Source organism: Carcharhinus amblyrhynchos, chromosome 16 (genome assembly GCF_965287045.1).
Source record: "Carcharhinus amblyrhynchos chromosome 16, sCarAmb.v2.hapA, whole genome shotgun sequence".
NCBI classification, from domain to species: domain Eukaryota; kingdom Metazoa; phylum Chordata; class Chondrichthyes; order Carcharhiniformes; family Carcharhinidae; genus Carcharhinus; species Carcharhinus amblyrhynchos.
The window spans coordinates 31,314,618-31,331,226 of NC_137339.1; the positions used below are offsets into that span (position 1 = coordinate 31,314,618).

The following is a 16,609-nucleotide window of genomic DNA, read 5'->3' on the forward strand; positions in this document are numbered from 1 at the left end:
TTATCATTGATAGGTTATTAATCCAGAAACTCAGCTAACGTTTGGGAACCCAGGTTTTAATCCCGCCACAGGAGTTGATAGAATTTGACTTCAGTCCCATGCCCGCAAACGATATTTAAATTGGATTTACGTGCTCCTTTGTCTGCCCAATGCAGCTCCATGCCTATTTCCACCGTGGAACTGAAGGTGCTGGAAATCCAGCACTGGGAAACAGGCTTGGGGCCAGACACCCAGCTTGGATCACGCTAATCCAGCTCCGCTGAAATGTCCTGGCCCACCCTCAGGATCTTTCCTTATTTTTTGTGACAGTTACACTGTATAATAATGCCAACTTCACATCAGTTCACACAGGGCTATTAACATGAAGATGGGATTAGGCTGGACAACCCTTTTGGCTGGCACAGGCATGATGTGCTGAATGTAAATCTTTCTATGTTCTGACAATACAGCTTTATCATTTGATATCAAACAATGGCAAAGGAATAGAGCTGGGATAATCACATGTTGTTTCAGTCATAATGATATCACACCTCGAGCAAGATAAAAATAATTTTAAAAATGGCACGTTGCATCATCCTATTGAGCATTTGTCGAGCAACTAAATTTTAAAAATGCTGCTGTAATATTTGAAGGGGTATTATTGGAAATTTCTAACCGCTGCTCCCTTCTTACTCACTTGATTCACGGGTGACCCAAAATTGGAAGGTGTGTGGAGATCTTTTATGTCCATTTGCCAACTTGATTCAACTTGTAGGGAAGCCTTTAAATGGGTACCCAGTACTCCTGCCTAAAATGTACAGGGTGGGTCTTAACATGGAAATCAAGCTCCTCCACTTGCTGTTGAGCTCCTTTAAGGAGAAATGGGAGGAGGGTGCACAGTGAGCACCAGTTTCCATTTACCCCAGTGATGTGAAATCTACCTGATGATTGCTAAAGGAAGGTCAGGAAGCCCCTCTCTTCAAAAGGTAAGCATTTGGGATTTTGTCATCAGAATTTTCTAGAGCCAGGAGGAGCAGGGTGCATCTCTGGGCCCTTCAAAAAATCTTCCGGCCTGCTACTTACCTGTTCTCACGACCTACCATCTGCTCCCTCCTGCTCTCTTGTTGACCAACTGTTTTCATAGAATACCTACATTGCAGGAGGAGGCCATTCAGCCCCTCAAGTCTGCACTGACCACAATCCCACCCAGGCCCTATTCCTGCAATCCCACACATTTACCCCACTAATTCCCCAGACACTAGAGTCATTTTAATATGGCCAATTAACCCAACCTGCACATCTTTAGAGTGTGGGAGGAAACCGGAACACTCAGAGGAAACCCATGCAGACACAGGGAGAACGTGTGCACTCCACACATACAGTGACTCAAGCCAGGAATCGAGTCAGGGCCCGTGGTGCTGTGAGGCAGCACTGCTAACGACTGTGTCAAAGCTGTTTGTAGTCGTAAATCATTTTTCTGAATTGGTAAACAACGACAGGGTGTCCATTAGGTGTTTTCAGCTTACTAAGAAAATGGTACAAAGACCAGAACATCGAACTGGTATCGAATGGTCTTTGGTGTGGCTTCAGGGCAATCCCAAGATACAGGATCGTAGTCTCAATGCATTTGCTTATCTCAGTTCCTCAATGAAAACAAATTATTTTCAATTATTGCAAAGGGAAGATGACGTTGTATTCCAGAAATCAGGACAAGGTGTTTTCAGGAACATGTTCATACATGTCTGGCATTTCTCAGGGGCATGCCAATATTTGTAGACCCTTTCGCACAGAAGAATGAAAAATCACTGCATTAAACCATTAGTGCAATCAACACATCTGTTGAGGGATCACCACAGACATAACGGCACCACTTTTGTTTCATGCTGGATTTTAATTGTCACACAGGAGTTGTTATTGGCTGCAATTGAAAATACTACAATCCCAATGGGCAGTAGATATGTTAATGCATCAGCAGCCATCGGTAATTATGTTAGAATAATTTTAGGATAGAATTTTGGCAGCGCACTAATGATAGTCAAATGTTGATTTTTTTTAAAGCTAATACCGAGGTTAACAATATAGTGAAGCATTGGACTAAAATGCTTTGAGATATCCCGAGGTTGTGAAAGGTGTGATATAATTACAAATTTAGCCTTCTTCTTGATTACTGATAATGCTTCTTGCTTTTCCCAATTGGCATTTTGGTCAGTACTGGTCAATATAATCGTATGGGATACTTTTCTTTTCCCATAATATATAGTTATTTCCCTGTTTAAAGTTTGTAATTTATTTTGCATTTCCTAATTATTGTTGTAACTCTTTGAAAATATGTGCCAGGGTCAGCCATTAATAGAATTTGTCTTTCCTTAAAAGGATCTCTTCTCACCATGAATCAAGACAATGCTTTATTTTCTATTTAAAAATGTCTCTGTGTTGTATGGTAAAAATTGGCAGCTGTAACAGCACTGAGATTTTCTTTCATTACAGTTAGGAGAAACATAACAAAATCTTATTTTTATTTCAATTCTATGTATATGTAAAAAAATGTAAAAATCTACATTCAGGGCTATAATGGTCTCTTGGATTCGGCCATAAATAATTCAGCATCAATCTTGCAAGTTACAGCATACACAGCCTCCAGCGCATTAAATGTTTCTAAGAGAATTCCAGCCAACTTCACATAATCTCCTGCTTCAGACAGTGGCTTTTTTGAAGTGCCACATATATCCTGACACGTTGTTAAATCAGATTACAAGAACTTCGAACGTCAGCGAGGGGAATAAACTTACGCATATTTCATCTAACAGTTAATGCTGGCAACTAGTAAAGGACAGTTGATTGAACTGTGTATTGGAATGTTTAATAATGCATGGTGCTTCAGCCAACATAATTGAATTTGGGTGCAATAGTGTTTCTATACGTGTGCTTATGCCATTGAAGCCTCTATCACAAGACGAGTCTTTGCTGTTTCCAAAACAGTTGAGGACAAAGGACACCTCATATTATTTTTCTCCTTTTTATTGTTAGTTATATATCTTCACTGTTATTTTTCCACTTCTTGTTTCTGCCTTTTCCCCTCCCGGATTCTCCATTGCTTTTAATGTTTTTATTTTTGCCTCCCTTGTTTCCATTAGGACTTCATCATGATTTTTATTATCTCCCTTCCCAGTTGGTTCTATTTTGTCCCTCTTTGTTCCTAATTACTCTGCTCAACCTATATTGTGTGCTCCGTGCACCTGTCCAACACGTAACCTTTTGAAAACAGTCGCACTGGAAGCAGAAAGAGATGAAGAGACAAAGTGACAAACAAGCAGTGGGGGAATACAACAAATCAATTTGAAGGGACTGGTGTTGTTCGTGAAGGAAGAACAAGTGACAGTGCTTGGAAAGCAAAAATATAGTGAAAAAAAAACAGTAAAATGGTGACCAAATTGATTCAACTGGTGTTTTGCTGTTTGTGGAAGATATTTTCACTTTGGATACAATCTCCTTGTGGCTTCATTTATATAGCAAAATACAACAAATCTGACTTAAAGAAGAATGTTTAGAGGCTGAACCACACAGCTATTTAATGTAGGAGTTTAATTCATTTTCAGTGAATTAGAACACTTCTCTTATAACTGTCGTAATTATGATTGAATGAATGGGTACCTAAGAGGAACTTGAGACAAACAGTTTGGTAATGTGATGAGACAACCATCTGAATTTTTCAATCTAGCGAATTCTGATTTGCCACAGGTTCATTATTGCATTATTTTTGAGCACCCCACCTGTCCTTAATGCTGTACTTGATGAGCCAACGAAGATGAGTAATATTGCAAACTGGGAAAATCTTAAGCGTGGCATTTCATTGGGGCTCAGTCCTTTAGTGTTCCGTGCAATGTAAGCAGATACGGATTTTTGGGTTTTTATTTAAGTTCTTAGGAAATCTTATCAAACGGATGCCCACTTATGTGGAATCCAGCTGGTAAAGTTGTACAATACACTGGTTAAAATGGCAATCAAATTGCAATTTTTAATCTAAAATATATTTTTCTGTTTTTAAAGCCTACAAGGAAAAGATGAAGGAGCTCTCAATGCTCTCGCTGATCTGCTCTTGTTTCTACACCCAGCCACATCCCAACACAATTAGCAAGTTTGGTGGTGAGTGATGCTTTTGTGTAATCTGTAGATTGTTCTCCATGTATGTTTAGATTGTGCAATTATACGATAACTAGCAAGTTAATGTAGTAACTACTGTTTTATCGATGTAGAGTCAACCCGTTTTAAAATTTGCACAATAATTCATTTTCAAATTTACATTAGATGTAAATATGTGACATGAACAGATGTAGCACAATTCAAAATAGTGTTTTATTGATAAACTATTCAGTGAATTGTTACCACAAGAATCCAATTATTTCCTGCATGAAGGGTTATGTATCATGTCAGGGCAAAAAATAAAACAAACAATCACCTCACAGGACATCAGTTAATCAGCTGTCCAAGAACATTGTCCCTTTAACTTGATAATACCAGGAATGTGAAGATCAGATCCAAGAATTAATCATGTATTGACATTTCTGATAAGTTTAGTATGAAAACTAGAAAAGGCAATCGATCAAAATGAAATTTGGTGCCAAGGCAGTTCATCATTCATCCCTCGTACTCTTCTAGAAAACTACTTTAGCAGTAATTCACAATTATCAATAATTAATTAGTTAATCCGTAAGAATCGTAACTAAAGAATCAGCTTTAAAGATCAGCTAATTCAATGCTTTTGCGTCCCAAAAGCTTTGTCCTGAAATGGAGAAGTCTGCAGCTATTCAATCCATTAGCTATTGTTTAAACGTTTTCCAAGGTTGAGCGTGAATGCGTTTAAAGGAGGAGTCTGCCAAAACCAGCAAATGTGGCAAAACCATTGACCTTTAAACAATATTAGCGCTATCTTGAATTTTAGCAAATTCCTAAAGCTAAACCTATCCTTTTAAAATGTTTTAACCTTTTTAACAATGCATCTGAAATCCACTCTTTCAGGTCAAACACATAAGTGGGGACTTTGGAGATTCCTTGGATATCTGATTCTTCAGGTCTGCATTAAAAACTCAACAGATTAACGTATTGCTTTACTCAGTGGGCCCAATAGTGAACATCATTATTGTTAGACAAGGAACCAACAAATCATCTGCTAAATTTGAAGCAGCACTAAAACCATCTTCACCTAAGAAGGAATTCCACTGAAGAATGGAAAAAAAAGATAAATATATACCCAGACACCAGACCAGCCTCCAAATCAACCAAATTTACCTGCAAGGACAGCCTGACACTTCTTCTACAGTAGTGTGAACAAGATATGGAAGGGTGGTAAAGGTTATAAGGCCATCAAATGGTCTGAACCTATGAACTCAGACTTGAAGAGGGAAGATAGGATACTAATAAATACATCAATTCATGGGATAAATAGAATTGCTTGGAATACATTGGATAAAGACTTGGGGGAATGTGTAGTATAGGAGATTGGCAAATATAGGTTTAATGTGGGACTGAGTACATTATCACCCACACAGTGATAAAAGAGAACACATGGCTCCCACTGAGGGGTCAGTCTAGTGTTGGACAGAGCCGTGTGCGCAAGCAAGCATGGAAACAGCTCTTAGCTTGCACCCTTTACTATATACATGTACTTAATTTTTATAGTTAACAAATACATACATTTAACCAATTTAAAACTACAAAGACTTCATTAAGACCTACCAAATGGTACTCAACACTCTACAACAGAGCAAGATGCTTCACAACACCAGGTTTTAACATTAAAAAAAATTGAACATCCAGTGATTAACTGAAGGAACTATGCCATAAGATTTCACATTTTTAAACAAAAGCAAGCTTTATTGTATATAATATACAAAGCAAGCATCATTATCTTAACACAAATTTGTCAAGATATAGATAATTAATCCAGTTCCCTTTTAGTTACTAACTGCACCAAAGGGATCCCTTGCACAGTTAGATCTTGAAGGTTCATTCATTTTTTCCAGGACCAAACCAAGCATGCCACAGCTTCCCCTAGTTCACTTTGACTTCTCAATGTTCCATATATTCTCTGAAGTGCGGGGCTTCATGGGGATCCTTCCATTAGCTTTGGTTAAACAACTTTCTAACTTTCCTTTAAAGCCTCATGACTATGAACTTCTTAACTTCAGCTTGGGCCTCACTGCATTTGTGCTTATTGATAACAATCAGGAACGCCATTAGTCTCTAATGGCTTCTATACTCCTTTCACTGGCTTAGGACCATTACAGACAGTCTTCGCTCAGTCTTTTAGAGTTCATATACAGCTCTTGGTCCCACAGCTGCTTTACAGCTCCAGACAGACTCTTGCCTTCTCCAAGCCCCGACCAGATTGACTGCTGACTGCCTGTTTCTATGAATGAATAAATTAAAACAAAGGAATCTTCCTAATCCCCATAGTCCATCTCCATGTAATGGGACATACTTTAGGATGCTCCAAACGATAATTGTAAACTCCTTACTTCTACCTTTAAAATAACCCATTGATTCTGTGAGGTACATGATTAATTTATATCCCTAATGAACTAAAGCCACTCTTTCCAGACTTGCTGGTTCAACCATGAGGCTTTTAGCTTCCTTAATCTGAGAACTGTATGGATAATTTAAAAATAATTATTGCACTAACCATAGTTTGTAAGTTTTCTCACTTGCAACTCTGACCTTATTAAATAAACACGGTTTACTCTTTGAACTGAAATCTCTCTTGTTGCACTTACCTGTTTCTGAACCAAGTATTTCGATTTTCCACATTTAAATTCAATTTTTATGTTATTTTCTAAAACATATTAAGTATAAAATCAGATATTTACAACAATAATGACAATTCAAGAAAAAGAGGGTGCAGAGGAGATTTACAAGGATGTTGCCTGGATTGGGAGGCATACCTTATGAAGATAGGTTGAGGGAGCTGGGACTCTTCTCCCTGGAGAGACGAACGCTGAGAGGTGACCTGATAGAGGTTTATAAGATGTTGAGAGGAATAAATAGGGTGGATTCTCGGACACTATTTCCCAGGGTTGAAATGGTCGCTACGAGAGGACACAGGTTTAAGGTGCTGGGAAGCAAGTACAGAGGAGATGTTAGGGGTAAGTTTTTCATTCAGAGGGTGGTGAGTGAGTGGAATCGGCTGCCGTCGGTGGTGGTAGAGGCGAACTCGCTGGGGTCTTTTAAAAGACCCCTGGATGAGTATACGGGATCTAATGGGATTGGGAGTTATAGATAGTTCTATGCTTGGTAGGTATAGATGTGATCGGCGCAACTTGTGGGCCGAAGGGCCTGTTTGTGCTGTAGTGTTCTATGTTCTATAAAAAAAGATTTCCAATGAACATAAGAAATAGGAAATAGGAGTTAATGAGTTAAGAATCACAGCTAAATTGAATCTATAAAGTTCTTTTCCTGGATGCTGAAGGTTTAATTGTAGTGAAATGCCTCTACACATTGAATAATTTTTCTGCAAAATAAATATACAATGTCACTAGACAATGAAAATACAATTTAAAAATTGATTAATCCAACCACTCAAAGAAGAAATGTAAATTATTATGTTGTTCTTGGGCTTCAGACTTGTCACTTTTAAACGACCATTGAGGAAACGACTGGAGATTCTTTTTTCTTCCACCTCTCACAAAGCTAGACGTTGGGGAGGCAATGGCCTGGTGAAATTTTTGCTAGACTATTAATCGAGAAACCTTAGCCAATGTCCTGGGTTCGAATCCCACCATGGCAGATAATGGAATTTGAATTCAATTTAAAAAAATCTGGAATTAAGAATCTACTGATGATCACGAAACCATTGTTGAATGTTGGAAAAGGCTCCCTTTAGGGAAGGAAATCTGCCATCCTGACCTGGGCTGGCTCCAGGGCCACAGCAATATGGTTGACTCTCAATTGCCCCTTAAATGGCCTAGCTGGTCAAGAGCAATTAGGGATGGGCAATAAATGCTGGTCCAGCCAGTGATGCCCATATCCGATGAATGAATTTTTACAGTGAGAGAAGGGCCAGATCATAATTACGTTTGTCACTGAATCTGACACAGAGAGAGCATGGAAAGCAGCATGGTCACTCTTTATATGTCTCCAGGAACAATGATGTTAAGTAATAATTTTATTTTTATTATTCCACAACATGCATAGTTGGGTCAATCCCTCGGGTACCTCCTGCTCATCGGCTGCAACTTCAACGGAAGAGTTGTGAAAATGCCAAACAAACTGCATCAACACTTATTTTTCCAGGGTTTCCAGCGCATGTTGACATCCACTCCCAGCTTATGTTTCTTCCTTAGAAATTCACATAAAAGAACATGCCAAAAATGTCACAATCCAAGAATAAACTCCAAATTCTTTTTCCATTAATAAGAATAGTTGTTTAAAGTTAATTCAGAAACATTGGGCCATGTTTTAATAAGTACTGTTAATAATTTCAAGATTATACGAGACGATAAAGGAACTTGCATTTAACTCTCACCCCTGCTACAATTCATGTACAAATATCCTATGCCAAATGTCTCTTCTTTCTTTAGACATGGAAGTGAAACCAATCAACAAGCGAGCATCTGGACAAGCTTTTGAGGTGATCCTGAAGCCCCAGTCCACTGATTTGTCACCTGAACAACCTATCTCACCAAAGAAGAAGGAGATCTCTTTGGAGGAACTCCAGCAACAGCTGGATGCTGCTGAGGACAGGAGGAAGGTAAACAACAATACCAGCTTCACGTTCAGATGGCAAAGTGAACGTTTTCCCCCATTCAGTTTTTCCATAAATAATGTTACTCTTAAGTCTCCAGTTTCCCACTGGTATGTGGATTTGAAAGTAGATTTCAAAGTGAATTTGTCCAATTCACAGCTGAGTAGCAAATGTTACCTTTACGTCACTGATCATAGAATGAGATAACAAAGAAGGCCATTCCTTCCATAATTGCCTGTACTGGCTCCCCTTTTCATTTCCATGAGCCATATAATCTTCCCCAATGGCTATACCTAATTCCCTCTTGAAAGTTACAATTGAATCTTCTTCCACTATCCTTTAAAGCAACACATTCCAGATCATAACAACTTGAAGTCTAAAAGTATCCTCTTCATCTTCCCCATGGTTCTTTTGTCACTTACCTTAAATCTGTGTTCCTTGGTCATTGACCCTTCTGCAAATGAAAACAGTTTCTGTTAAACATAATGTCCTTTTGAAAATAATGACTGCAAAACTTTCAGTGTTTGCCATCATTACACCACTGAAATGGACAGCAAACTTCTGGAGTCTGCACATAAGAAGACAACGTACGTGGTCATTTGCTCCTTTGAGCCTTCTCCATCATTCCACATGGCTGATCTTCTACCTCAACAACATCCTGCATTATCCCTATTTTTCTTAATTCCCTTAGTCCCCTAACATATTTTAACCGCTGTCTTGAATATACCAAACACCTACTGCTCTCTGGGGTGGAGAATTTCAAAGATTTACAATCCCTTGAATGAAGAAACTTCTTATCACAGCCCTAGTTGGACAACCATGTCACCTGTACCAGTGGAAACATTGTCTCAGCATCCAGCCTGTCCAGCCCCTTAAGCCTTTTGGCTGTAATTCTCCAGCCGTTCCTATTGGTAGGATCTCTCAGTCCTCTAATGGTGCACCACCACCAGGGGTTTCATGGTGGCATGAAGAAGAATCAGTTGGAAATCCAATTGACAATGGCGGAACCAGAAGATCCTGCCACTGGCGAGCGACATACCATCTCACGCTGCCAAGAAGGCCAGAGAAGCTCACCCTTGTTTCAATTAGATCATTCCTTCTGCTAAAATCCAGGGAGTATTGATCTCATACACTCAATCTCTCCTTATAGAACAATCCCTTCATTTCAGAAGCCCATTTTGTAAATCTTTGTTGCACACCCTCTCAGGCAAGTATGTAAGGAGACCAAAACTGCAGATAGTACTGCAGTTGTAGCTGCTCCAGTGTCCTGTACAATTGCAGTAAGATTTCTTTTTCTTTTCGAATCCCTCTGAAACAAAAGCTAACATATCAATTAGCATGCACTGTTAAATGCAGAAATCTAGAAATTGCCATTGGTGATTTTAAGCAAGAAGGTGCACTGTTGAGATTTCCCCAGAATGCAATCAATTGGAAATCATTGGTGATAACTTCCAGCACTCTTAGTGCAGGATTTTCTCAGCCTTCCTGTTGGTGGAATCTTCTGATCTTACTGAAGTTGACTCCTGCTATGGGTTCCTTGTCGGTGAGACAGGCGAGCCATGCAAACTGTCATTGTTTTTAGCGGGATTGGAAGGTTCTGCAGACTTGCCAGCTCTGTTGTAAAGAAACCTGCTGCAGGGGAGTTGGAAAATTGTGATCTTGGAGGTTGTTGTAAATATCATTTAAAAAGTTACACTTCGTTGAAAATAATATAAGTTTTTGAAGGTGTATTAAGTTCACAGTTACTGATAAATAGATACACTGAAAAATTACTTTTATATTTGTTGAATGTCAACTATCTCCATTATAAAAATAAATTCTACATACATATTTTATAATTTGCTTATGATATTTAATCATCAACTTTAATCCCATGCGATTGTCCTAATCATTTATTTTGTTGTCATAAAAATCTAAAATTAAAACTGAGGGGATTCCGTGTTTTTCACTTCCAGGTTAGGTGCCTTTTGAGAGTCCTCCAATGTGATTGACTGCTTACCCTCCCTGATAACATCACCCTCCACCCCAACATCACCCTCTGCCTGATAACATCACCCTCCACCCAACATCACCCTCTGCCTGATAACGTCACCCTCTGCCTGATAACGTCACCCTCTGCCTGATAACGTCACCCTCTGCCTGTATAACATCACCCTCTGCCTGATAACATCACCCTCCGCCTGATAACATCACCCTCTGCCTGTATAACATTACCCGCCTGTATAACATTACCCACCTGATAACGTCACCCTCCACCCGATAACATCACCCTCCGCCTGATAATGTCACCCTCAGCCTGGTAACATCACTCCCACTTAGACCATAAGATATAAGAGCAGAATTAGACCATTCATCTCATCAAATCTGCTCTGCCATTCAATCATGGCTGATAAGTTTCTCAACCCCATTGTCCCACCAATTCCCCATAGTCTTTGATCCCTTTACTAATCAAGAACATATCCATCTCTGTCTTAAATACTCTCAATGACCTGGCCTCTCCAGCTTCCTGTGGCAATGAATTTCATAGATTCGTTATCCTCTGGTTGAAGAAATTCCTCCTCACATCAGTTCTAAAGGGTCATTCTTTTACTTTGAGGTTGTGCCATTGGACCCTAGTCTCTCCTATTAATGGAAACACCTTTCCCATGTCCACTCTAACCGAACCTTTCAATATTCTGTAAGTTTCAATGAGATCCCCCTTAATCCTTCCAAACTCTATCGAGCTGGATAATATCAGCTCTGCTTGATGTCTGGAGGTCCTCTGGACTTCATACTGAAATAAACTGATGTCAGGAAATCTGTGCCACAGAATTCACTGAACCTTTATGAACAACTTTCTTTGAGGTCAGCGGAAAGTTGTTTTGCTGCTGTCTGCAAATTCGAGCCCAATTACTTGATATTTTTCTCAAATCCCACTCAGCTAGACATAAATCTTTTCATTCTGTATATTTGCAGTCCCAGGAGATGCAGCTTCTGCAGCAACTTGCAGAAAAGCAGCAGCACAGGCGTATCGTTCTACACAGGGCAATTGTGGATAACTGCGACTTCAGCAGAACTACTGAAAGAAAGTTAAATCAGAAGATGGAAATTTGTAATGAAAATCGCAAAGCCCATATAGCTGCCCTCAAGGATCGTCTTCGTGAGAAGGCAAGTATTTTGTTTCCTTTAAATAATACTTAATACTTCAGAAGTAGCTAACTCTAATTGATTGAATTCCTTCAGAATAAAATAGCAAATAATTTCTGGTTCTCATCGCTTTTTTTAGATATTTATACCTAAATATAAATATAGGTATGAATAGGAAAGACTCTCTAGAATGCTGTTGTTTCTAGTGGGATGTGCTAGGCAGATTTTAGTTTGGACCTGTGTCTATTTGGTGAATTCAAACCTCAAGTTTGTAGATTCACAATTGACTGACTCATCAAGTTGGGGAAGAACTGCTTCACCTTCCAACTTACACTTGGATCACTAGTATTTAAAATTGAGATCTTCATGGCTATCAAAACTATAGTTTATTTATTGTTGTCACAAGTAGGCTTACATTAACCACTGTCTTGAAGTTACTATGAAAATCTCCTAGTAGCCAGACTCTGCTGCCTGTTCGAATACACTGATGGAAAATTTAGCATGGCCAATGCACCTAACCAGCACATCTTTTAGATTAGAATCGTAGAACCCTACAGTGCAGAAAGAGGCCCTTCGGCCCATCGAGTCTGCACCAAACACAATCCCACCCAGGCCCTATCCCCATATCCCTGCATATTATACCCACTAATCCCTCTAACCTACGCATCCCTGGGTACTAAGGGGCAATTTCTTAGCATGGCCAATCAACCTAACCCGCACACCTTTGGACTGTGGGAGGAAACCAGAGCACCCGAAGGAAACCCATGCAGACACGAGGAGAATATGCAAACTCCACACAGACAGTGACCCAAGCTGGGAATCAAACTCAGGACCCTGGAGCTGTGAAGCAGCAGTGCTAACCACCGTGCTACCGTGCCGCCCCCCGGAAACCAGAGCACCCAGAGGAAACCCCCGCATACACGGAGAGAAGGTACAAATTCTGCTGGGAATTGAGTACCTGGTGCCGTGAGGCAGTCGTGCTAATCACTGTGTCACTGTGTTGCTCTATGTACCTGCTGCAGGGCTGCTGTTGCGATGTGCACAGTAGTCAGGAAATGTTTTGTAAGACCATATTTAAATTAAGTGATATTTTGCCACATTCTTAAGATATTAATTTAATACATAATGCTGACGTATTTTAGGTATATATATATTTGTGTTTAATTCCATTCAGTACAACCCACTGTTGCACTGTATCACCAAGAACGAGTTGCATCACCAAGAGAGCTCAGTGAATATTGAAAAATAAAGAATTTGTCGCTTTCTATTTACATGCTGTATTTAGCAACATTGTAAATGTATTTTTATGGGGATTTCCTCTGCTTGCTGCAGTTTGTGCTGAAGCACCTATTACCATTCGGAACTGTGCATCAGCCATGCAAGTTCAGACAAGGAGAACCCATAAATAGCGTTAAAAATGTAAGGTGTTAGATGTGGTGGCTCTGAATGCTAAGGTACTACATTGAAAAATGTACTTCAGTAACTATCAAAACTTTAATGTTTCTCAAACTGCTATGTTTGTACTTTATCTGAAAAATGTTGTCTCACATAATATTGTTCAATGACAAGTAAAATATATTTCTGCATCACTAGTCCACTAAAATAAAATGATTCTTTATAACTAATTTAGTTTAAACCTTTGTTGATAGCAATCCAATTAGAAAGAGCCAACTTAGTGTGCAATTCAAATAAACCTGTCCACACAGGATGACATTTTTTTCATTTCCCTGATCCTGCCACTGAAAACAATTTCCAAAGCTTTCTGTGAAAGAGGTTTCCAAATAGATATTGAGCCATTTTTGGTGGCTTCGTATGTGTACATAAACACAGTCCTGGGGACCACCAGCAAATATTGACATGTTTCTGATTATCCTTATTACAAATTTCAAAAGCAAGCATTATATTTCTGAAACTATTCGTGCAGATGTTTTAAAATTGCAAACAAATGAATAGATAAATATAGAAAATCATAAGACACAGCATTCACAAAACCCTTGTGCTAAGATCAACAAAAATTTGAAAACCTTATGTACCTCCAGAAATCCACAAAGTTCATTTTAAAAACCTACAGAACAGAACACTTCATGAAAATTAAATTCTTTATTTCAAAGGGTTGGGAACACTGAAGCTTGTCTCACCATTTTTTAATGAGATCTTCTTTGCATTGTCAAACAAATTAGAAAATCAATCGGCTGCGTAAAAACGAGAAAGATTCTCTCCATCCTAATTTCATGTTTGTCTCAAACTGGGAGCATGTGCTTTAAACTAATATTTGATTTGATCTGATTTATTATTGTCAGATGTTTTGGGAGACAGTGAAAAGTATTGTTTACTTTAGAGTACTGTAGAGGTAAAGCATACCATTCATGAAGTACATAGGGGAAAAGGAAAGTAGAGGGGGCAGAATATAGTGTTACAGTCATAGCTAGGGTGTAGAGAAATATCGGCTTAATATTTGATAGGACCATTCCAAAGTTTGATGGCAGCAGGGAAGAAGCTTTTCTTGAGTCTGTTGGTACATGTTTTCAGACTTCTGTATCTTCTTCCTGATGGAAGAAGGTGAAAGGGAGTATATCATACAGAAACTGATGACAACAAAAGAATTACATTTTTAAGACTGGTTGCTGAGGTATATTGTGTTCTACAATTTGTTCATTTTGTGTGATAGGAAAGGCATGCAGCTGAGGTCCGTAGGAACAAGGTGCTACGAGAGGAACTTTCCGGATAAATGTCTTTCTATCACTTTGAGGAGAACGCCCTGGAACGAATCTAATAATAATATCCTGGCTATCAAGATACGAATTTTGTTTCTGAATTCAGTACTTCTATATAATAGTTCATGCTTTTTTGCATTCAGATTATTGGTTCTTATTTCATGTGCAATACAGAAAGTTGTAAGCAGGCAAAAATCAGCAAAATATCAATAATCTAATGATATTCAAAACATTCAGAGTATTAATTGTTATTGACATCATAATCTGCCAATGTATTTAAACATGTGTATATATAGACGCATTATATTGATTAACAGATTCAACCTACAATTAGAAAAGGTTTACCAACAAATTAATGTTTTATATCCCATATGTAATTAACCATTGGGTTTTTATTGATATTATAATGGATACATAAGCATTGCCAGTTTTTGAAGGGTTATACTACAGTATAGTCATTGCAGCTGCTTACTTAATCCCCACACTTAAAGGATGGTAATTCTTTAATCTATCCCCAGCATGCTGCGGTTGTTGGAATTCTCAGTCATTTGAAGACTAACTGGACATCTCTGAAGCAAATAATGATTTATGCCAATAAATTATGTGAGTCAGGTTAAATTCATTAAATCAAGTAGATAAGGGTGACTAACTGTTTCTCAACCGTACGTCACAAACAGGTATGTTGAAAATATATTTTAAAATGTGCTTTTTGTTATTTAAATGTTCTCTTATTTCATAAAGATTATATCTTTAAAGTTATCGTTTACTCAATCATTTAACAAACACATCATTTTAAGTGAATGCCAATGAATTATCCTGTGAAAGAATCGCAGGTTAATTGTGACCTGTTGCTGCCCATTCGGCCTTTGTATCTTTAGGGAGCATAAAAATATCTGGGCCTTCAACAGGCCTGTCTATTTGGCAGTTGATGTTGTGGGTTGAACTTGTTAATAAATGGAGTAAGTTCCATCTATAAATAGAGAACATCATTGGTAACATTGTATAGTCCAGCTGTCGGATTAAGCAAACTCTTTCTATTATCTTATGCTCACTAAAGAGGGGGAAACCTTCCATGTAAGTAAGCAAGCAACATTTTGGTGAAATTAGTCTCCCTGCAGAAAGTAAATGGTTAATTGTGTGTGTGAGAAATTCCTAAATTATCCAGCTGAATTTTTGTCTTATTACTGCTGTAGCTGTGCTGAGTAGAAATGTTTTGCCAAATATAAAGCTGTATAAGTTACGGATTGTTTGTTTGATGTGGAGTATCTGACTTTGAAAATTATTTTGTATATACCCAATTTTCTTTGATAAGATTGTGTTCGGCAAGCTAGTACATAACCTTTAATCTGTAACACTGTACTTTGCTATCATCTCATCTGATTATGTGCCATTTCACCTCGAACTCTGACAGTTTGTATATTTGCCTATCGGACTTGAAACTAGAGTCAGGGTAAGATTGTAAATGGTGCTAGATGCTTTCACCTACTAACTGTACTTGAAGGTGGCATGTTTTTAATCACTTGATTAGATCTTGCTATTTATTGATGTGTTTGTATTTGAATTCTTTGGGCTTTTTGGGGAGATATTAACAAAGTCTCTCCCATCTCACAGAAGTCGCAGGAGGATGATCACCCTGAAGATTCTTGCCCACCCAGTTTAGGTTCCATAACATGCATTTTAATGTCAGTTCAGAATTGTTGTAGTGTGCTACATGTGGTTACAAAATAAAACACATAATATAACCTATAAGTACTTGTATTGCTATTTATTTTTCTTGTCCTTTCTTGCACTGCTAAATTCTTTGCTATTAATTTATATACAATCCATTCTCAAGATTTAGAAATCAATCAGCAGCCAAGGTATGACAAGTATAAGGATTTTGCAATAACATGATAATTATAGAATACCTACAGTGCAGAACGAGGTCACTTGGTCTATCAAGTCTGCACCAACTCTCTGACAGAGTGCCTTATCCTACATTTACCATGGCTAATCACTTAACCTCCACATCTTGGGACATTAAGGAGCAATTTAGCACGGCCAATCCACCTAG

At 38.4% G+C, this 16,609-nt stretch overlaps 1 protein-coding gene across 1 annotated transcript in view; it reads left to right on the plus strand.

Annotated features, from left to right (window-relative positions):
* The window catches only part of LOC145353665 (stathmin-3-like), a 57,462-nt gene extending 41,157 nt beyond the window's left edge, over window positions 1-16,305 (plus strand). The window contains exons 2-5 of the mRNA XM_080204432.1: window positions 4,027-4,122; window positions 8,553-8,722; window positions 11,672-11,863; window positions 14,511-16,305. Of these exons, the coding sequence (XP_080060558.1) occupies window positions 4,027-4,122; window positions 8,553-8,722; window positions 11,672-11,863; window positions 14,511-14,570 (518 nt within the window). The 3' untranslated portion in view covers window positions 14,571-16,305. The remainder of the gene's footprint in view (window positions 1-4,026; window positions 4,123-8,552; window positions 8,723-11,671; window positions 11,864-14,510) is intronic.
* The last annotated feature ends 304 nt before the right edge of the window (window positions 16,306-16,609 follow it).